At 39.5% G+C, this 24,063-nt stretch overlaps 1 protein-coding gene across 1 annotated transcript; it reads left to right on the top strand.

The window, feature by feature from the left end:
* The first annotated feature begins 654 nt into the window (after positions 1-654).
* Positions 655-18,451, top strand: LOC138971277 (metal cation symporter ZIP14-like). Its single transcript, XM_070343987.1, has 8 exons — positions 655-1,134; positions 4,116-4,290; positions 5,282-5,451; positions 6,710-6,853; positions 9,930-10,208; positions 10,620-10,857; positions 12,281-12,468; positions 13,036-18,451. Exons 1-8 carry the CDS (start codon positions 895-897, stop codon positions 13,183-13,185), a joined length of 1,584 nt encoding a protein of 527 aa, XP_070200088.1. The 5' UTR covers positions 655-894; the 3' UTR covers positions 13,186-18,451.
* Positions 18,452-24,063: the final 5,612 nt, after the last annotated feature.

Genomic DNA, 24,063 nt, shown 5'->3' with positions numbered 1-24,063 from the left:
ACTGAGGTGTTTCCACTGTAAATAGCACCACTTTGTCAAATGTATTATCAGATCATTCTCACCAGTCTGTCCTGATACAAGAAGGAATAAGATTATTTTCACAGTTCAGTATTTTCTATTCACTGTATTTGGTCATTACATGGTTTTGTCTGTAATTTGGCGTCAGCTGGCTGAGATACTCGAGGTTTATTCGAAAGGGGGGAACATATTTGGGGTTGCACCTTTAGCAGCCATTATAATATTGCCGCAAAGCGTTATGGTCACAAGTTTCCAGCGAAGTTGTTTATCATCACCAAAAAACTTTACTTCTGTTGTTATGTTCCTCAAAAGAAATTTTCTTGCATTTTGTTCGGGATTATGAAGTGACTTTTCTTCTATTTGATGTCGTTTCTGTTTGAGGTACAGGTAAATCGCTCAAGATTTGTTATCGATTGTCTGGGTTTATTATCCCACCTAAGCCGAATGCGTCGTCTGCCAAGCGGCACACGTGTCGCACACCATGTCAACTGAGTAGAGCAGTAAGAACACCGCGTCCTTATTTGTCTGTGAACTCGAATCGAATGCTTCAGGGTCAAACCTTTTGAATGAAATGTGGCAAGAATTGTGAAATTACACCACGACGCGACAGGCGTGTGCATGGTGCCTTTTTATAAGTTACTGTGATCAAATTCGAAGCTCGTCTGATCTTGCCGTGATTGATTAATTCATTCGTCAGAATCGATCTGTTCATGAGCCTAGGCAGGTGTAGATCTGTGTGACATTGAATTCGAATTTATACCTTTGTGCCGCGAGTGTAAACTTCAAGTTCTTGCAACGGATGTACCAACTTCATTTTTCTGAAGGAGCAACGGACATATTTCATCTTGCTGTTTGTTTCAGGGACATCCTGTGAAAATGTTACCGCAATTGAAACAAACAACCTTCATCTCTTTCACTTTGGTTTGCCTGTGTTTTACACAGTGGGTGATATCAGCTTCCAACTATTCAGAACTAGCATCAGTGTTTGCCAAGTCTGTAGGTCCAACAACGTTAGGCGAACTTTTCAAAGGGATATCCACTGATGGAAATTTGAACAACACTTGTTTTGATGCGAGAAATGGCTACAGCAATTTGGTTTCATGCTTAGAAAGCCAGGTAAGATGATATGGCAAGTATGAACGTCAAACAAATTCTGATCAAACATTAGTTCTGTCATATTTCTTGCTTTGATCGAGTCTTGTTTTTTCTCTTTCACTTTCAATTTCTTATTGTGCCAGATTATAACTTTTGCTCGATCACTGTTGTTGTTTTTAGGTAGATTGTTGACCTAGGGCTTAGCTAGCATCGCTTATTGTTTAAAGCTGAGGCATGAAGATCTATTAGATAGATCATTTCTAATTCTATATTATTAATGCAGGAATTTGCCAATTTCCTCAAACAAAACCACTTTTTTTAAATCTCAGTGCTCTAGCATGTTATACATACGTACTCCTGTTTTTGGTCCCATCCCAAATCCAACACAAATGGCAAAAATTCTTCAGGTAGGCCTACAAAACACATGCTACACTGCAGTCATTAAAGTCATGCATATATATATGTTGTTGCCAGTGCGTCCCGCTAGCGCTACGTGTCATTTGTGCTACGTATCGTTTGCGCTATTTTCTGTAGTGCTATCGACACAAATTGCCAAAAACAGTAGTGCTATCGGCACGTAGTGCTATTGCCACAATTCACACATGCCATTATCACTATGTGCATGTCTCAATAGAACTACGTGTCGATATCACAATTTTTGAAAAACCAATGTACTGTAGCGCTACGTGTTGATTAATAGCACTATACACAAACTAACATAGAGAGAGAGAGAGAGAGAGAGAGAGAGAGAGAGAGAGAGAGAGAGAGAGAGAGAAAGAGAGAGATCAAATTAAATCAAATTTAATTTTTCGAGGGTTGTGTCATAAGTAATACAACGAGCTTTTTTTTCAACCAGCCCTTGCCCAGAGAAGAGAGAGAGAGAGAGAAAGAGAGAGAGAGAGAGAGAGAGAGAGAGAGAGAGAGAGAGAGAGAGAGAGAGAGAGAGAGAGAGAGAGAGAGAGAGAGAGAGAGAGAGAGAGAGAGAGAGAGAGAGAGAGAGAGAGAGAGAGAGAGAGAGAGAGAGAGAGAGAGAGAGAGGGCTATCTCCCGATATAACCCCGTCGGTTCAATCTTCAAATGGTTCAAAACTACAAACACCGTACCGGTTATAGGTCACACTTTTTTAGTGGAAAATGCTTCGACGCCGGAGCGGGTACTGGACCCAGTGCCGTTGTAGTGCAAGTGCACTACAAAGTACACTTGCACTACAACGGCACTGGGTCCAGTACCCGCTCCGGCGTCGACGCATTTTCCACTAAAAAGTGCACAAAATTTGACCTATTTCGTCGCCTATAGGGGACGGAAAGAATGTCATTTCAATGGTGTGATGACATTCTTTCCGTCACGTGACGTTATCCCGTTGTAGGAATCCATAACCGGTACGGTGTTTGTAGTTTTGAACCATTTGAAGATTGAACCGACGGGGTTATATCGGGAGATTGCCAGAGAGAGAGAGAGAGAGAGAGAGATATCAAATCAAATCAAATCAAATTTTATTTTTCGAGGGTTGTGTCATAAGCAATACAACAAGCTTTTTTTTCAACCAGCCCTTGCCCAGAGAAGAGAGAGAGAGAGAGGGAGAGAGAACTCAGAACTCAGGTTTATTATCTAAAGGCCACAGAGAGAGAGAGAGTGAGTGAGCAAGAGAGAGAGATAGACACACACACACACACACACACACACTGAAACAGACACGCACACACATACACAGACATACATATACACACACACAAACCAGAAGGAGTGAGAGCGAGAGAAAACATGAGAAAGAGAGAGTCGTCAGTAAGTAGTGGTATCGACACGTAGCGATAATGACACGTAGCGCTAAAAGATGTAGTGCTGTCGATACCTAGTGATAATGAACGAATGATAGCGACTCATAGACAAATTATTTGTAGCACTAATCAACGTAGCGATAGCGGCACGTAACACAAATGACACGTATGACAAATGACACGTAGCACAAATGACACGTAGCGCTAGCGATACGCACCCTGTTATTGCTGCATGTTGCTCTAATTGTGTGTATTTCTGTGACAGTACTGTCTAACATATGGCAAGAATGAGATTATTAACTTGGTATTTTGCCCAGTTTATTCTCCTATTAATTATATGATATATATACATGTATATAATATATGCAAATTCTGTCATTTTATCTCAGAAGTATGTCTTCATTATTTTAAGCTTACCATGTGTCAGGTTTTCATGATTTTTTTAGGCCGTTTTTTCTTGCTATCATTTTGAAAACAGTATTAAGTATTTCTGTTGTCTATTATGTAAATGAAGAATTTGTTTTATTGATGTACTATGCAATAACTTAATATAGTGTTCGGCATGTAAAGTGTCAGTAAATTCAGGGTACAATAGCTAGTACCTGTGATGAAAGGACACCCTTAGGCTATAGGACCAACTAGATGTGTCCCTGGGATAAAAATAATCTCTCTCTATGTATAGAGACAAACTGGTGTATATAGTCTGAGGGACAACAGGATATATATATATGTTCTTTATTTGGATGTGTCCTGACAGCTGTCATTGAAGGGGGCTTAGTAACTCTGTATTACGTATAGCAGAAATACAAAAAAGATGTCTCCATAGTCAAATGGGGTTCCATAAAAGAGACAATGCTCAATCATTATGGTATGGGTTTGACAATGTAATACTTCTTATTCTAATTCAGTAATGGGCGGTTCTGGTGAGGTTATGCCCCTTCTTTCTTTCGGCTGGTAACAGGCAGAACCTCGCGGCAAGATCACACGAGAAAGGAAAGAAAAACGTGCATTGGTCCCAAATAGCATGTCGCTTTGGTAACACTAACAGTTCGTGTGTAAGTCGTGCATTTTATACGGTAAAAAGACAACTTTGGTAACACTAACAGACGGAACCTCACGGCAAGATCACAGGAGTTGTCTCGCGTTATCACCCCAGAAGCGCTCATTGAGTATTGGTCTGATACTGTACTAGTTGAATATATTCTAATTTCTTCTTTATTATTCCAGTGCATAACCAAGGATGAGGTGGCTCGCCTGTTCCGTCTGTCACTGGATACAGAGCTTGACACTCAAGCGCTGAGAGAGGTGGCGCCAGCTGTCGTGTACACCCTGAACCAGAGAAGCTCCTGTGGGGATGGTTCCGACAACGCCACCCTCACTCAACGACCGAGTGCTTCAGCAGGTGGGCGAGAAAATATGTGCAATATATGTGTGTTTGTTTGTTAGCTGGGATGTGTGTCTGTGTGTGTGTGTACACGATCTATGTGTGTGTGTAAATTACTTTCATTATCTTATTTAAAACCCGAAATGTTCTGATTTTTGATGGTCTTTATTTAAAGAAATTGTACTGCAGTGACTATACAGTTGTTGTTTTTCAAGGAAATGTCCTCTCCCAAAGCATATTTAAGTAATACACATTTTGTGTGTACTGTTACAACTTACATACATGTAACAGTTAAATTGTTTTTGTTCCCATGATAAACATCGACAGTGGGTTTTTGGTTTGGGCAAGCTAGCTTGTCTGTGACTGGCATGTTTTCTTGGGTGTTCATGTAAATGTGACATATGATGTATAAATATATAACATCAGAAATTGTGAAAGAAACAATTGAAAGTCAGCAGAGACTTTCTTCCGAGATTTGTTAAAATCTCTTAGCAGAGAAAGAGAGAGAAATAAGTAAGTTAGGTGTACCATAGCGCTTTATTGCAGAAAATTGTGAATCCTTGAAGTTGAACACAGAACAGATGAGGCAGTCATTCATTCACAAAATCTCATGCTTGGAAGCTAGCTGCTGCAGGATCAGTCAGGGCTTGAAACAATTTAGGCTGTCATTTTTGAGTCGCAAAAATGGCACGCTCTTATAACGGTTTGAACGTTTTATCAACAGAAACTCATACTTAGGAGTTCTAATGCTCATTCAGCTGTAAAAACTTTTGGTTGTTGTTTTTGTGTTGAAAAAAAGGCTTACGTCTGTAGCGGTTTGAAAGTTTTATGAACTGAACGCATGTGAAGATCTGGTAAAGGACTTTTCAAAAAAATCTGTATCATTTGTATAATTTCTCATGAATTTTCAGCACGGGGCAACAGTTTTCATCATGTTTCAAAAAGACTGCTATAACTCACTTTTGATTAAACTATGTATTAATTTGTATCATTTCTGGTGATGTTCCAGTATGGGGGTACAGTTTTCTGATGGTGACACTCATCAACTTGTGTTCTCTGACTGGGATCATGGTGCTACCGTGCATGAAGTCGTCCATGTACAAAGTCATCCTCATGTTCATGGTGGCGCTCGCTGTCGGGACGCTGGTTGGAAGTGGAGTTTTGGTGCTCATACCTGAGGTAAGGACGTCAGAATTGAATTGAATTGAATTGAACTATTTTTTGAGGGTGACAGAATTAGCAATGCAAATATGTTTGTGTTTTGTTTTTATTCGGCCCATATATATGAGGGGTAAGTCTATAACAAGAAGACATAGAAGTTAAATTAACTCCAGTACAAATAATATAATCAACCAGTTCAGCAGTTAATAAGATATTTCAAGATGCATTATGAGGGTGAGAGTGAGAGAGTGTGTGTGAGTGTTCATAGTGGCACACTGGTCTGAAGTTGAGTTTTGAGCTGAGGAGTACTAAGCGAAAGTGGGTGCCACCCAAATAGGTGGTTTAATTACCGCTGCAGCAGGCTTGGATCAGTCGGTTGAAAGTAAGATTTGTTGTGGTTTCAACCAATCCGACCCTGCAGCTTGTTCCCAGCCAGTTTTTGAGAATACTCATGCAAAACAGGGGTTCCCAGGTCTGTGTTAAAGGCACAGGAAGCCTCCCGTAAACAATCGCAGAAGTAACTGTCAGGCTTTTACACACAGTACAAACACCCTTCCATTTGAACGCTCACCGAACGGGAGCATCTTAGGTGCCCTACGTAAAGAGCGAGCAATTTTCAAAGAATTAATTTTGCGGATTGTCTCCTCACACAATCGAACCGTGGTGCGTTTTGGCGCTAGACCTAACTTTTAAAATCTAAATAATAAATGGACAGCTTGTTACACAAACATTCTTAAATCATAAAAGAATTCTTTTTTCATCAAGACAAGATCAGTACAATTTGAAGTTTTGAAAGTTTGAAAAAAGAAAAGCCCGGAAGCAGGGTCACGCAAGGTCGTGGTTCTCATAGCAGACGACGGTTTATGCCTATCGCCAGTTCCTCTGAACAGTCAAAAACCATCGCTAGAGTACTTGTGAACCACAGCCGTTTGTTTCGTGCATAGTCAGAGGTATATAATAACGTGCTATTACAGATAAGCTCACAGCTAATTACAAACTGACGACAACATTGTGAAAAAGGGAAACTGGATCACACGGGTTCACGATGGCTCAGGGGTAAGATAAACCACGCAAAAAATCGCTCTTTACGGAGGGCACCTAGGATGTTCTCTAGCGGTGAGTGTTTTAATGAAAGGGTTTTTGTACTGTGTGTAAAAGGCTAACAGTATCTGTGATGGTTTACGGGAGGCTTACTGTGCCTTTAAATATTGCTGTGGCTTTGGTTGTAACTAGCTGAGCATTGATTTCACAGTGTGCATTTTTCCTCTATCTTCAGGCCTTTGAGCTGAGCAGTGTTGGACGCTCCAAGGAGGGGGGATCTTCCCACGACTATATATGGACGTCTACCAGTATTATAGGCGGAATCTACCTCTTCTTCCTCATTGAACGAATCATGCGCATGATTAATACGTGGAGAGAGGTGGGTCATATAAACTTTTGTTCCAATAACAGTTACTGACTCATTTACTATGCATGGGTCCATGCCTGAATTTAACCAATTTTTTTACCTACAATCAGGCATGGGAATTGTCTGTCTAAAGGCAGATGAAATCGCCTGTCCTCCCAAAAAATGTGTCCGCTGAAAAGAAAACTCGGGAGTTTTTATATTTAGTCAAGTTTTGACTAAATGTTTTAACGTAGAGGGGGGAATCGAGACAAGGGTCGTGGTGTGTGTGTGTGTGTGTGTAGAGCGATTAAGAGCAAACTACTCGGTTGATCTTCATGAAACTTGAAATGAGAGATCCTGAGTTTTTTTCGTTTTGTTGATGATGTCAAATCCGGCTTTTCGTGAAAGTTGAGGCGGCACTGTCACGCTCTCATTTTTCAACCAAATTGGTTGAAATTTTGGTCAAGTAATCTTCCACGAAGCCCAGACTTTGGTATTGCATTTCAGTTTGGAGGCTCAAAAATTAATTAATGAGTTTGCTCATTAAAGTTGTCATTAAAATCGATTTTTCGCAAACAGATTTAAAATTGATTGCATCGTATTCTTCATCACATTCTGAATCTAAAAATATATACATATGTCATGTTTACTCTTAAAATGTGATCACAATTAACAAAAATAGATTAATTAGTCTTACGATTAAAATTTTAACAAGAGGCGAAGCCTTCAAGGCTCCCGTAAGAAATCAACAAACAGTAACATAACACAAACTCACTCACTCCGTAACACACACACACAAACACACACACACACACACACACACACACACACACACACACACACACACACACACACACGCACACACACACACACAGTTAAAACTAACGCATCATATCAACTCCATGTATAATTTTCAAAAGAAGGCAAACAGATAAAATGACTAGGGTAATAGGTTAGGTACCTGCCATGTGGGCACTTTTTCCACTGCTGTCCTCAGTCCTATACTTTTCATCAAGACTTGTCACCATGCCGAGTAGATCTAAATTCGGAAGTCTTCATGTGGCTGAGGCATATATCTGACATAGCGTCGATCTTGTTGTAGGTTAACCTCCTTTCTGAAACAAATGGCAAAATGCGATTAGTTATGATGACTACAACCTACACAAATATAAACAGTGTTTTGAAACAGAATAGTCAGGTTATACAAGCCACTTTACCTATGCAGCATGGTAACCCTACAATATGCGAAACATGTCGACTGCAGCAGCCTGGTTCTTAAAATAATTCTGACGGTCAACACAGCCAGAAATGCCAACAAAGACAAGAAAGCTGTGGCAAGGTAAGCTTACCAAACGTTACATAGCGAATCATATGATAGTGCGTAAACAGCAAACAGTAGATCTACAATCAAAGAGAGGATCGAGTCTGGAATGAAACGCGATACAGATCTAGCATTCAAAAACTGTCTTTCACGTTCAAGGAAGTTGTTGCAAAGTACTTAAGACTTACTAAATTGTACAGTCAAAACCATGACAGTGCATGTTTTGAATCTGAGGAAAAAATCGTGATCATTTTGACTTTGAGAACAGATTCATTCCGTTTCCTTATATCTGCATGTTCAAGTAAATGGTGGACAGTTTTTTTCGGGCAGAGTAAACTTAACTTGAGACTCTACTGCAAGTCTTGAAATTCACATAAATCGAACCACGAGCAAAGACATCCAAACATTACAGGCACTTTAGATCAACTCATTTCACTAGAGGTGACTGCCTGGCACTGTGTTTGACATCCGTGTCTGCTGAAATAAAAAGAAATTAAAACAAAACGGATTAACAGTAGGTGACACGTTATCAGAGTGGGAGACACTAGATCTGTCTCTGAACTTACCGGGATACGGCTGCAAGATCGACACTGACTGCCGCGCTTTCGACAGCTCTTCCTCGCGTGGACATTGGAAACACGCTGTGCAGATCAAATTGTAGGAAATCTCCCTTTGGTATCTTCTTTATTTACTTTTCTGGAGCTTAGAAACCGAACAACATGAAATCGTCTTCCCCGGCGAATCGGCGAGGTGAGAACTGGACCACAATCCTTCGCGCGACCCCTGACCTGATCTTGACACCTGACCTGCCGTCTACATGCCAAACACGACACAAATCAGTCAACTGCTTGTACCCCTTCAAAACCCCCCCACCACCCGTTTTCTTTGGATACACGCTTTAACTACACACATGCCGACACAATGTTGATCATTGCTTCAATAATTTGAAGATGGTGCTTGAAAATTAACCACGTGAAATGAGTATTTCGGTGTTTAGCCAAAAATGTTAAAGTTTCTACCACAGACATACACACATACATACGCACGCACGCACGCACGCACAGACAGACAAAGTTTACCATCGCATAGGCTACACTTACGTGAGCCAAAAATCAATCCAAAAATGATTTTATCTTATTCTTTATTGTTTCCTGATTCTAAAAACATATAGATATGATAGGTTGTATTCAAAACAAGCTCAGAAAGTTAACACGAATACAGAAAAGCGCGCTTTCCTCTTAGCTTAATACGCTACTGCACTATTCTGGCGTGTCAATATCACTGCGTTTTGCACGTGGGAGGTGAGCGATTTCCTTCTCGCGGGGATTGACGAAGTTGTACTGTCTTGGTGAAAAAAATACAGTGCGTTCAGTTTCATTCCGTGAGTTCGAAAGCTTGACTAAATGTAGTAATTTCGCCCTACGCGACTTGTTTTTTCCTTCTTCCGGGTTGTTTTATTTTAAGATGGCGATATCAAGGGTAGTGCAGCACCATGCACGATTTACAAACATTATTTACATACATAAATTCTTTTACAATCAAGCCTTCGGTTCAAAATTTCCTTTCGAGAGAAGCCTCAAATTGTTCTGAAAAAAGCTGAAATTAAATTTCTTCTTATGGTCTTCCCCACCCTCCCGCGAAGATGACAGATCCATGCTTTTCAATGTCGATGTCTTAGTTTAAGGCAGACAAGATTGACTAAATAGTTTGATATCGCTTCACGCAACTTTTTTATTTTTATTTTATTATTATACACTGTACTTTATACAACCATTTGCTTTTCCACAGAATACCAAAGATCTGAAGAGGCGGGACGAGATGGCGACGCAAGGAACCCTCACCAGCTCCTTTTCTCGCCAGACTCCACACAACGCCAGTTTGAGAATGAAGGACCCCGCCACGGTTCACCTTGACCCCTCACCCTCCTCCTCCTGCCTCTGCAACGTCGAGCTTGATGTTCCCGAGGGCAGAGGGGAGCAGAACTCGAACAACAGTTCCGAGAATGGCGCCAGGAGTGAAACAGAGGAGGGATACGGAGGGAAGAAAGGGGATGATGGTGAAGGAGATGTGAGTGTGGTGAAAATGTTTGTTTACTTACTTTTGTGTATGATGTACGAGTTTGCTGATTGAAAGAATGTGGCAGTGTGTTCATTGAAACTTAAGCAGATTTGTGTTCATAAAAGATAATTTTGACTCCATTTTTTTTTTATTGATTTCGTAAATCTGATTTTCATGTTCATGGGGGGGGGGGGGGGGGGGGGGGGGTGTGTGTGTGTGTGTGACTGATAGAATTAACTTGGGACACTTAACTCGAAAATCCATTCATTCTGTTAACCTTGTTTTTAACATTCAATGGACATTAATTAAGCTACATGGTGTACTATAGGTGGCGAGAGTTTCTTGAAGATGTTAAACTTCCTTTTTATCCCACAACTTTTCTCCCCGTCCACGTAACACATGCTCCTCTCTCTTACACAGGTGGGAGGTTCACTTATTAAAAAGAACCTCACAGCGACGTTGAACGGGCACAGTCACGGGAGCGCCGGTCACAATCACAACGGCCAGGTGGCTCCAGTAGCATACATGGTCATCTTTGGCGACGGTCTTCACAACTTCATCGACGGCTTGTCTATTGGTGCGGCTTTCACGGACAGCATTCTGCTTGGAATCAGCGTCTCAGTGGCTGTGATGTGCGAGGAGCTGCCGCATGAGCTGGGTGAATATGGGGGGTGGAGTAGGGGAAGGGGGCAGATTATGGGGGATGAGTTAGGGGTGGTTGGAGTTGTTTGGTATTGGTGTGTGTGAGTGTATATGCTTTTGGAGCAAGTATAGATAGCAGCTGCAATATTTACAAATTTTATCGTACAATTTTCAAATTTGTTACTGGTCCTTTCCAGTCATCCCCCCTCTCCCTTCCACCACCCCCCATCCTCCATTTTCCCTCCTTTTTCATCATCTTCGATTAATGTCCCAAATAGGCACTAGTTCCTGTGAAGACGTAAAACCTCATTAGTCAAGATAGCAGCTGGGATTAGTTGTCGGTGTCTGCTGTGTGTGTGTGTGTGTCTGTCTGTGTGTGTGTGTGTGTGTGTGTCTGTGTGTGTGTGTGTGTGTCTGTGTGTGTAAAGGTAACATTTCTGCAGTTGGGGGGGGGGGGGGGGGAATTCAAGGTGATTGGAGTTGTTTGTTGTTGTTTGGTTGCTGTTGTTGTACTTTTTTTTGTCTGAGAAAGAGAAAGGTGCACATTGTCTTTATGATAAAATGTAATTAGTTCAGTACTTGAGCGTTATGTCGTGTATGTTTGTACACTCTAAATGTGTACATTTATACAGCAGCTGTTACTTTAATATGTTATGTAAATATGATCCCAATTATGTGCAACAGAGACAACAATCATATCTCTTTCTGTAGATTGAAATGAATAGGTTATTTATCTGCTTCATTTAGGGTATATATACATATATTTTGTAATAAGTTCTGAATATATATATATTTTATCAGATAATACTTTATGTATGCATGACAAATTAAGTAATATGATTCTGTCTGTTCAAGCAGCATCACATCAATTTCTTTTGCTATGGGATAATGCAGTTCTCCTATGTCTGATATTGTTAATGTTATGCTTGTTGATTTTAAAGGCGAAGTTCGGGAGGAATTTTTCTGCAAGTACGAAGATTTGATTAATGACCTCCAGACGCGCAACTGACACTCACACCCTCTATCCAACAAGTGTCTGGAACTGTTTAGATAAGCAGTAGTATGGTGGTATCTCTGATTACTGGACCGAGAAAAAAGGGGAAGTCACAGTTTCGTTCATTTGTGTCTTCATGTGAAATTGGAGACTGCCTGTAAATTAGCCTGTGGGCATAGGGAAGCTGGGTGTTGACAACTAATGATAACAGACTTGGAGGAAGACTGGCTGTAGCACATAGCAGACATTCTTTCAAAACTGCGGCTTTAACAGGCAAAATTGTCTTGTTTTTTTGGCTCATGTATGACGTGATGCCTATGTGTTCATCAACTTTGTCTGTCTGTGCGTGCGTCCATTCGTTGGTTTGTTCGTACGTTCGTTCATTCGTTTGCTCGTTCATTCATGTGTTCTCTGTTAACTCTTGCTTGCTTCATTTTTCATATAGGAGACTTTGCAATCTTGCTAAACGCTGGGATGCGACTGCGAAAGGCGCTGATGTACAACTTTCTATCCTCGCTGATGTGCTATTTCGGTTTGGTGGTGGGAATCCTGGTCGGGGAGCATACCGCAGCTCACACCTGGATCTTTGGTATCGCTGGCGGCATGTTTCTCTACATATCCCTCGTAGACATGGTAGGTGTTTTTTATTATTTTTTATTTTACATGTTTGATTGTTACATGAAATGGAATGACGCGCACAATGGCCTAGTGGTCACGGTATCGGTCTTCAGTGTGGAAGGTTCAGGGTTCGTATCCCAACAGTGCTTGAGGAGTTAAGAGTGGAGATTCTTCAGATCTCCCAGGTCAACTTATGTGCAGGCCTGCCGGTGCTTTATCCCCCCACCACCCCCCCAACATGGGTACAAGCAGGTATAAGACCAAGTAAGCAGGGTAAATAAAGATCCTGTAAACCATGTCAGAGTTTTGTGAGTTGTAGAAACACGAAACACACCCAGCCCACATCCCCCGAAAACAATATGGCTGCCTAGATGGCGGGGAAAAAATTGTCATACATGTAAAAACTCGTTCCTGGAAAAACAGGAGGTGCCCTTTACTGTAAGGTTGTCATGGATTCAGAGGAGCCTTACAGTTACATTGCAGGAATTAACTGCTATACATGTATTTCATTGCAAACTTTTTAAAAAGCCAATGTTATTGTTATTATTTATTGTCTTTGTTGTTATTGTTCGTTTTTCTCAGATGCCTGAGATGAACAGTGCAGCGGATTCAGAGGAGGGCAAAAGACTGGGGATGATGAGAACGTTCCTGATCCAGAACGTTGGCCTTATCCTGGGGTACACCGTCATCCTTCTCATGGCACGCTTCGGAGGAGATATCAGCTTTGAGTGATGCAAACCTGCCCTGTGTGTTGTTTTTGAAGTCTTGAAGAAAATGTGGGTTCTGATAAGTGAGGTCTTGGGATCTGAGATTGTTGTTGTTGTTGTTGTTGTTGTTGTTGTTGTTGTTGTTGTTGTTGTTGTTGTTGTTGTTGTTGTTGTTGTTGTTGTTGTTGTTGTTGTTGTTGTTTTGGTTGTTCAGTATTGGCGTTAACCGGTAATTACCGGTATTTTACCGGTTGAAATGAGAAAATACCGGAACAAAATTGGCTGCCAGTATGACCTACCAGTTGATTTTTAGAACTAACGTTTATTTTTTGCTGGTAAAACAACAAAGCCAGCACTCTGAGTTGGACTCTTACTGGTTCCAATGACTAGCCTACCGTTTTTTTCTGGACTGTTTGCATCATATAAGTGGGTGTACCGGTTTGAAAAAAAACTAGCGCCATCACTGGTTGTTGATGTTGTTTCATATTCTGAAGCTGAATGCTGTGCAGGCAGTACATTTCAAAAGAAAGCACAGTGGTAGTAGCGATGAAAGGACACCATTCAGACCAGCCAAACAGTCCGACAGTTGTCATAATGTGTCCCATGCCCCTAATGGCTTTACCGTAAGGGTGTAAAACTTAAATTTCTCATAATTTGTCAAACCAAGCCCAGAAAATCGGTCGTATATTGATCAACTTTAGAAATGACAAGTGTGTATGCATAATAGTTTTTTTACCAATGTAAAACTGTTCCCGTCAGAAATATTTCGGGTCGCTTCCACCCTGTGGAAAGCTAGCAGCAACAGAGTTGTGCTACCCAGGTGTGTGAGTGTGTAGGTGTAATCAGTCACCTGCACTTGTGGCAGATTAACCGAGATCTTTTTCGTGCCACAGTGGTGACACAGAGATGGAACATTAATACCGTCCCTGAGTCTGCACATAAAGTTCACCTGTGTCCGTCGAGGCCCCCCGGATTTGAACCTTTGACCCGTTCAGAGATCTATCAACTGAGCTACCGCCCCCTCTCTCATTAATGATTTTGTTAGGTCTATTTTGGTAAACTTGTCAGAAAATAAATCCCAGCAACATTCATGATCAGTGACAGAGTTCACTAGGTAAGGGGAAATAACTGTGTTCCATATGGCATATTTACTTCTCTTCTGCTGTGCGAATCACATAATATGCACAATACTAGTTTCAGTTTTACAAATTGAGTCATTTTTTGTTGTTGTCTGAATTAAAGTTAGATTATGTAAGTTACATCAGTTTCTTGTTAATGCTGCTGTGCTTCACACAAAAAAGCTAACCTGAATGCAGCAATATTGAAATGTGTACTTGTGTGCCTTTTAGACATTTGAAGACAGTTGCAGGAAGTTTAAATGTAAATGATTCTGTGCTTATCGGGTGCTTTGAAGCAACATGCAGTTATTTGTTGTTTGTGTATGTTTTGAAAAGAGTAAGTAAACATTTGTTATTGATTTCATATTTTTATGTGTTTAATTTGCATGTGTGGAGGTAGCAGGTTTATATATGTTTCTGCTGGATACTTTCTTTCTTTCTTTCTTTCTTTCTTTTTTCAATATGAATAGAATTAATGAATCTTAAATGAATGAGTTGCTCTGTATTTATTTTGTCATTTGGTGTTTCTCTAGTCTTTCGGATGAGACGAAAAACCGAGGTCCCTTCGTGTACACTATATTGGGGTGTGCACGTTAAAGATCCCACGATTGACAAAAGGGTCTTTCCTGGCAAAATAGTAGAGGCATAGATAAAAATGTCCATCAAATACCCGTCTGACTTGGAATAAAGGCCGCGAAAGGTGAACATTCGCCTAACAGGCTTGAGGTTTGCTGGTCGATGTGAATGCGTGATATATTGTGTAAAAAATTCCATCTCACACGGCATAAAGCGCTTTGAACTTCGGATAAGGCGCTATATAAATAAAGAGAATAATAAATTTAAAAAAATCAATATGCTTACATACGCATTTGCATAGTTTTTGTGTTGTCTATTTGTATATATACTTGTTAAATATGACCTGATTGTTAATTTATCCGCTGGTTAATATTTTTAACAAATATTTTATTGCATATTTTCGTTCTAATGCAAAAGTGTTCCTCAGGATTTATGGACTGAGGTGGTTATGGTCTTGAAGTTTTTAGAAATCGGGCAGATTTGGAGGGTGTTTTTTCTTTAATTTTATGGGCATTTAATGTTAAAGTGTTTTTTTCTGTGTTTTTAAACTTTTGTTTATGTTGTCTGTGAATTCACATGAATCTGTTGCTGGGAAAGGAAATGATTGGCATCACCATTTCAGGGGGTTGATAATCACTGATTAAGGAAATCACTTTGCGGCCTTTGTACATATTATAAGTGTGATTGAATGTATTTTCTCAAAAAAAGACACCCACCTATATATGCTCTATTTATTGGCTTGCACTGGACATTCAATTTGCTTCTGTGAAGTATGATTCTGTGGGCATTGTTTGTCTGTGGAACAGTTGGGGAAATGCTTATTGGTTTACGACACATATATATTGGGTTTCTCATTTTATTTATTTTGATTAAAAAGGATTATAAAAGAAAAACAAGACCCACTACGTTAGTTTTTCGGCCTTTGAGGGTCTCCAAAACTATTCTATTACTTTCATCACATATGGCATCATTTGTTTGCCACCATTATTAAATCATTTTGATTTGTTTAATCATATTTGTTGTTGTTGGTATCACAGCTTTCTCGCATATTAGCCTCAGACTTGTTTGCGTTATTATTTGATCTCATATTTATAATGGGTTTTATTTAAATGGTTCATGTAGTATTTAATAAGTCAAAATCTGACAATTTGTGTGTCATACCATGATGTCACAAGGTAAGTGAATCTCATTCAAATATTGTTATTTCTTGTTGGAAAAAAAAGTCTTAAGAATTTGTTTTTCACTGTACTGACAAGTCATATGTTGATTTTTCCTCATTTCATACTTTCTGAAATGGAAGGATATAGAGAAAGAGAGAGAGAGAGAAAGAGTGTGTTTATGTATTATGTGCCTCTTTATGTGTGAACTAGTGTGTGTGTGTGCATGCGTTCGTGTGTGTGTTTATCATTCATGCATGTTTGGGCACAATGTAGACATATGTATATATTTAATTTTTTTGACATGTGAATTGTTTATTTGAAATAGATTTTTTAGTTCATATGCCACTGTGAACATGAGATCATGCATCGCATGATGCCAGGGATAGCATTAACAGAAAATGTCTGATATTTTACAGGAAACATTCTAAAAATACAGTAAATGTAATACTTCCTGTTGTTGTTTGTACATAGTCTAAGCTTCCCTTTGGGTTTTTTAGAAACTAATTTAGCTCTGATGCGACATTGATTGAGTCACATCTACCTAGTTCAAGCCATTCCGTCTATTTGTTATGCATATTTCTCGTATCTTGCCAATGATTTTTAGACATTCATTTGATCATATTAAAGTTTTAACAGATTCTTTTTTTTTTATGTCACTTTTTTTGTTTTCCTTTTTTTCTTGCCTTTAAAATTTCCTTTCTTGTACGTACATGTATTATAAACTGTCTAGTTATGTGTTTTGATTTTGTCTCTTTTTTGGTTACTTTTCTTTCTTTCTCGTGTTTTTTTTCTTTTCTGTTCTTTTTCTTATAATTATTTGGGTTAGTTAATGTGTTTTATTTCGTTGCTTGTCTTTTTATGTTGTCAGGTAAAACCTGTTGATATTTGAGGTTAGACCCCCCCGCGGGATAGGGGGAAGAATTTACCCGATGCTCCCCAGCATGTCGTAAGAGGCGACTAACGGATTCTGTTTCTCCTTTTACCCTTGTTAAGTGTTTCTTGTATAGAATATAGTCAATTTTTGTAAAGATTTTAGTCAAGCAGTATGTAAGAAATGTTAAGTCCTTTGTACTGGAAACTTGCATTCTCCCAGTAAGGTAATATATTGTACTACGTTGCAAGCCCCTGGAGCAAATTTTTGATTAGTGCTTTTGTTAACAAGAAACAATTGACAAGTGGCTCTATCCCATCTCCCCCCTTTCCCCGTCGTGATATAACCTTCGTGGTTGAAAACGGCATTAAACACCAAATAAAGAAAGAAAGATTTGAGGTTAGCTTCATCCTCAAACAAACAGAATTTGAAAAAGAAATTTGTCAACAAAATGTAATGCTGTTTGCATGATACATGGTGTCATTATGCAAACTTTGTATGAAACTCTTCCAGATCTCTTTTGATCAATGCAAATACATGTACACCGTAACCCAGACTTACATGTCTTGTAAACTGACTGACTGACTGACTATTAGGGTTTAACGTCCTCTTAGACCAACTGGTCTATATTGGGACAGGTATTGGTAATACGTTGAAGATATGGTGTGATACTTTGATTCGAACAAGCCCGCTGTGGCTGTCTTCTTCGACACACCAGCATTGGGTTTGTCTCGTCAAAGTATCGAAATACGATCATGATAATTGGAGACGAGAGATGATGCATGCGTGTCTTCGTGTTTTCCAAGCCCTGAGACTTTCGCTGTGAACTTGGGATCTTTTTCATGCGCATGTGTGCACACGGGGGTGTTCGGACACCGAAGAGAGTCTGCACAAAGTTGACTCCGAGAAATAAATCTCTCGCCGAACGTGGGGATCGAACCCACGCTGATAGCGACCAACTGGCTACAAAGCCAGCGCGCTACCAACTGAGCTACATCCCCGCCCCTTGTAAACTGTTGCTTGTGGGTTAATGTGTTCCCATCAAATACACCTGAATATATCATCAACATAACAGAAAGTTGTTCTCTTCTTAATGGTTTTAATACAGTGTTGTCATCCTGTGCCTGTCCATTTGTGGGTATGGAAGGATATAATTGCTCAAAATGCTTGATTCTCTGTTATAGACATTATGGAAATTACTCACAATTTTTGCACTAGTTATATACTGAAGGCAAGTCAACAGTTTGCTTGTTTATTTAACTATTTTTTAATGCAAGCTATTATGATTTCTAATCATTTTTAAATAGTTTTATTGTTTTACATTTTTCATCTCAACTGACATAATATATGTACATGGTTTTGTTTGCATACCAATCTCTAGTCCCTTAATATTTTTATCATTGCATGTCTGTGTACATTTAAGTACTGGAGGGAGTTACATACATACTTGGAGCATTCTATTAATTTTGTTTTGTTTTGAATTCTTTGACACTGCCTGGAGTTACGCCAGATTGAACATTTTTTGATGAGAAAAAAAGAAGATATAAACCGAAGCTAAACTCTCAACAGTGTTATTCATTTAACTACATCAGTGATACCGCCTGGTTACATGTATCGCTGCGCTCGTATGTCGGTGTATGTTTGTGTGTCCATGATTGTGTGTGTGTGTGTGTGTGTATGTGTGTAACAAGAACTGACAAAAACAATAAAGCAAAGCAGAAGAGAGAGAGAGAGATTAGACACACACACAGACACACACACAAGGGAGGACATAATTTGTTATCGACCAATTGTACTATGACAGGAGTCAGCTCCCTTCAACTGAGTAAGGCAGTTTACTTTCTCAGCGAATGAGTGTACCCGTACCTGGCGATAATGCAAATTGTACACACAGAGACCGATATAAACGCTCACTTACACGCAGATAGAGATAAAAAATACACACACACCAACACACACACACACACACTATTAAATGACAGGTACCTATCGAATAGAAATTTCAGTTTTATTGATACATTCGCTAGATTTTTATTTTGTTCTTTTTTGTCTGATCTTTTCCCTGCACATTTAAACAAAAGATACTGATTTTGTCCACATCACTTATAGCTTTTCTATTTATTGAACTCACCAATAACATTGTTAAAGCCATTTTGTCCGCTGCAGTTTAAAATGTAACTCCAAACCCCATAATCCCGCCCCTTTTCAAAAAAGAAAGAAAATAAAGAAAGAAAGACAAAAATACATAATAAAGTAGATAGTAAATATATAAACAATAGATAAATAAAAAACGAACAAATAAAAGAAATTTCCCCGTCGCGATATAACCTTCATGGTTGAAAACGACGTTAAACACCAAATAAAGAAAGAAAGAAAATAAAAGAAATGAATGAACACATAGATAAATAACTGAATAAGTCAAACAAATCGCACCAGATGAAAGGCAATTGCAAGTCCAAACAAAACAAAGAACCAAACTCTTACAAAGGTAATAATTCCTTTCTGCCAGAACCAAGAATAAATAGAACGACACGAAATACGATTTTTTTCTCTCGGAATTAAACCCCACAAAAGCAAACAAACAAACAAAAATAACAATTTTAGCTCAGAAAAGTATTTTGTTCTTACACTAGAAAGAATCACAGAGCATAGCTTGATTGTGCCACGTGCCATTCCAAAAGCGAACAACCCTTATTTACCGGATGGTGAACATGAACATTTGTGAATCAGTGCTGTGCAGTGGGTAAATGAGAATTCACGATTACAAATTATGCCCTTCGTCAGAATATATTTTGCCAACATAGATTTGACGCGTAATTAGTAATTAGACGCGTACATGCCACATTATGACTTGATTATTAATGACGTCTCACCACAACCTGCAAATCAAAACATTTGTTTTGCTACAAATGCCGCTGAGGCATTTTAAAGATGCTTTCCTTTCTGTGCAAACTATCTTGTAACTTAAAGATCGATCTAAATCAAATGTGTGCTATTCACTTTGAAGTTCTGAGAAACAAACGGACGTAAGCGCTCTAAATGCATATGGCATGTGCAGCGAGAGTTATGCGGAGAAAATCTCCTTCGAGAATATAACAAGCATTGAAATGAACAAGCAACTTTCATCTGCTTTGAAAGAAATATGAAAATCTTAAAGTCGCTTGTTTATTTCAATGCTTGTTCTTCTCTCAGGTGCCAGTAGATTGGTTCCGCGGCACAACTCTCGCTTATCTGTGTTGCACACGTCGTATGCTTTTAGACCGCTTACGTCCCTTTAAAGGGCAGCTGTTGGGTTGTGGCTCTCAAAATTTGTTCATCAGAATGAGTTCTCATGTAACTGAAACTATACTTAAAAGTTACTTGGTGATTTTAACAGCTTGATAACACAAGTCCGAAGATTTTAGACATGCTACAATGTCTTTAATCGAAGAAAGTTTGCATTCTTGGCTGAGTCAATGCAGCCCGCTCGAAAATTACTTGCCTTGGACGCGTGACGTCAGCCGAGGAATCGGCCGGGTTGAACGGCGCTCTCTTTATACCGTGTAGTGAGCGCAATCGGGTTGTCTAGTCAAGCCCTCAAGCATACTTCACGGGTAGGTGAAGAGAAACTTAGGATGGGGTGTCTTCTCCCAGGCCAAAATTTCGCAGTAAAAAACGGAGTTTATAAAGTGTCTTCCGTCCCCCTCCTGCTTTTGTTCAGGTGTTCCCACTTGAACCCTGTTTTTGTTCAACTTATTGGCATATAATGTCACGCGTCGAGGGACACAAACACACACACACACACAAACACACAAACACACTCACACACAGACACACACATGCACCCACAAACACAAACACACACACACACACACACACACACACACACACACACACACACACACACACACACACACACACACGATAACCATCACAATCACAGTTTGACAAATTCATCTTTGATTTTTTTGCGGCCGAACCCCCCTCCCCCATTTTCCACACTAGATCCACTGTTTCATCTTTGTCTTCGTCTCTCTTCCCTTTATCTTATCTCGTCTACCTACTTGAGTGAGTAACTGAAGAGGTATTGTCATTATCTCTTTCCTAGATTTTCCCACCGACAGAGTTGGTTTTTGTCTTGAATTCAGTACCTCACACGTACACGGTAATTGGCGTGACACCTGAAGCGGACCTTCTTCAGTGTAAAGTGTCTGCTGACCAGGGACACGAGGGTCTGTGGTTGAGCATCTTTATGGTTTAACCGGGTGGACTGGGGGAGTAGCAACAGCATGTGAACCACTTTAGAAATAACTTGTGAAGGTTGCAGTTGGTCAGATCAAAGAAGAGAAGATGGGAACATGGGTCCTGAGAATTAAGATACCACCACCCTAATACTTTACTTTGTGCAAGAATCAATCACGCGTACAGCATTACAGATGCCCAGCTGTACACATGTACTCTGCATTGTACTGTAAACTTCGCAGCGGCCCTATCGGGTTCCTCGGATGACGTCACTGCCAGGCTAACGCTGCGGCGTCTCTTCTTGTGCTGACAGAGTTGTCGGTCGCGGATTTTGAGTCGTTTCGGCCTGCCAGCTGCTTCGTTTTCTTGCGGATTGTGAGAACTAGCAGAAAGTTTCACTCATTTTCATGGTTTCAAACTAATGATAAAAGTATCTTCTTCTGGACCAAATCAACAGTCTTTAGTTGAATCAACTCGGAAAACTCTTAAACGCGTGTTTGCACACGACTCCGCGCATTTTTCAGGCCAGGCAACCCGACAGCTGCCCTGTTAATGTTCATGTTTTGTAACTTAGTTGTCAGTCCTGTTAGATCCGTTTACGCATTAGCCTGCAAAGAATGCATTCTTTTACTTGAACGCATTGCAGAAATCGTCAGCCTGGCTGCTTTTTGTGAAATAACAGTTTTTATGTAGATTTTCAAAGATTCTTCTCACCCGTCAAGTTCCGTTCGTCATCACTTTGAATACAATTTTGTTTAAACCAATAGATTTAGAGGCCTTTGCAGAGAAGACTTTAGAGGCACGCTCCTTTTCGTGAAAACAGTTGGGCTTATCATCTCACCATCAAAGATCTGGCAAGGCTTTTACGTGGAATGCGACCATCCCTCCACTTGGTCACCTACCAACAAGGAAAATCCTGGGTGCTCTCTTTGCAAATAAGTTTCGTAAAAACCTCTAGTGGCTTTTTAAGAAATTAATTTATCTTTTTTTTTCAACTTACGTCAGGAAGCAGTGGGGCTGTTGATATTTGCTATGTGACTAAATAGAGGGATGGTCTTATCTCATGCAAAAGCTTGGTCCTTTAAATGCACGAACAGAGAGGCCTCCGATTATCAATTTTGAAACAGGTTTTCACCATATTTTACTTAACATTAGAATATATATGTTCCGTAATAAACGTCTTATCTTTATATCTTGTTTTTACATTTAGAGGGGGAATCGAGACGAGGGTCGTGGTGTATGTGTGTGTGTGTGTGTGTGTGTGTGTGTGTGTGTGTATGTGTGTGTGTGTCTGTCTGTCTGTCTGTCTGTCTGTGCGTGTGTGTGTGTGTAGAGCGATTCAGAGTAAACTACTGGACCGATCTTTATGAAATTTTACATGCGAGTTCCTGGGTATGATATCTTTGATGACGTCATATCCGGCTTTTTGTAAAAGTTGAGGCGGTACTGTCACATTTTAATTTTTCAATCAAATTGATTGAAATTTTGGCCAAGCAATTTTCGACAAAGGCCGGACTTTTTTTTATTGCATTTCAGCATGGAGGCTTAAAATTTAAGTAATGAATTCGGTCATTAAAAATCTGAAAATTGTAATTAAAATTATTTTTTTATAAAACGACCCAAAATTACTTTTATTTTATTCTTCATCATGGTTTGATTCCAAAAACATATAAATATGTTATATTCGGATTAAAAGCAAGCTCTGAAAATTAAAAATATAAAAATTATGATTAAAACTACATTTCCGAAATCGTTTTAAAAACAATGTCATCTTGTTACTTGTCGGTTCCTGATTCCAAAAACATATAGAAATGATATGTTTGGATTAAAAACACGCTCAAAAAGTTAAAACGAAGAGAGGTACAGTAAAGCGTGCTATGCAGCACAGCGCAACCGCTACCGCGCTAAACGGGCTCGTCACTTTCACTGCCTTTTGCACTAGCGGCGGACTACGGTCATTGTGAAAAAATGCAGTGCGTTCAGTTTCATTCTGTGAGTTCCACAGCTTGACTAAATGTAGTAATTTCGCCTTACGCGACTTGTTTTTTCTTCTGATAGAATTCAATACCAGATGTCAAGAAATTCGCATGCCAAACACGACAATGCTAATATTAATTTAAGCTAAACGTGCCTGATTTATGCAAAGAAACAAACTTAGACAGGAAAGAGTAATCACGTTTGGAAAGGACGGACTGCGCTATATGGTTTTTTTAAATAGAAAGTTACAATTCCAAATTAAATGTTTTTGATTTTGTGTGTCAAAGTTGTTTTGAGGTTTTTGTAAACTCTTGATTTTAAATCAAAATTCGGTTTGAAATCATAACTTTTCGTACAAAATAACGCAGGAACTTGTTTTCACCTTACACAATTTAAAGAGATTGTTGAACTTGTGTGAAAATAGTTTGCGCATCTTCAGAACGTGACTTCTTGTGCATCGACAAGATGTGCAGGATTTTCAATGTCGTTGACAGGAACTTGCAGTAACAAAAACAGCTGTAAATAGCTGAAGTGGTGTATCTCTAAAAGCACGAAAAGCGAGTTCAGGGTTGTTGTTGTTTTTTCAGCGTTATTTGTGACCCTCCACCACGAAATGAGTCGCATGTCACCTCGCGCGGTTCTGCGCTAGGCTTAATATAAGTCCGGGGAGTGTCTGGTAACAGTGTGAGGGTCACCTTAGTCACAGGCTTATAACTCAAACAGTTTTCGCTCTTTTCTGAAACGGTTTTCACCACTGGATAGAGCATATTAGAAAAATGTAAAAATATGAAAATCATGCAAAGGTGACATGCGACTCATTCCGTGGTGGAGGGTCACATTTGTGATGTTCTGTTAGTGAAATGGCAAGATTTGTCGGCCTTATTTGTGATGTTCTGTTAATTAAAAGGTTAGAATTTCAACACATGGGAATTTGTGGTTTTCTTATTTCTCTCTCATAAGGATGTTAATTTAGGCCAACT

This window comes from Littorina saxatilis, linkage group LG7, assembly GCF_037325665.1.
Source record: "Littorina saxatilis isolate snail1 linkage group LG7, US_GU_Lsax_2.0, whole genome shotgun sequence".
In the NCBI taxonomy this organism is placed as follows: Eukaryota; Metazoa; Mollusca; class Gastropoda; order Littorinimorpha; family Littorinidae; genus Littorina; species Littorina saxatilis.
The sequence above is the reverse complement of the archived record's forward strand: the minus strand, read 5'-3'. Positions and strand labels throughout refer to the sequence as shown.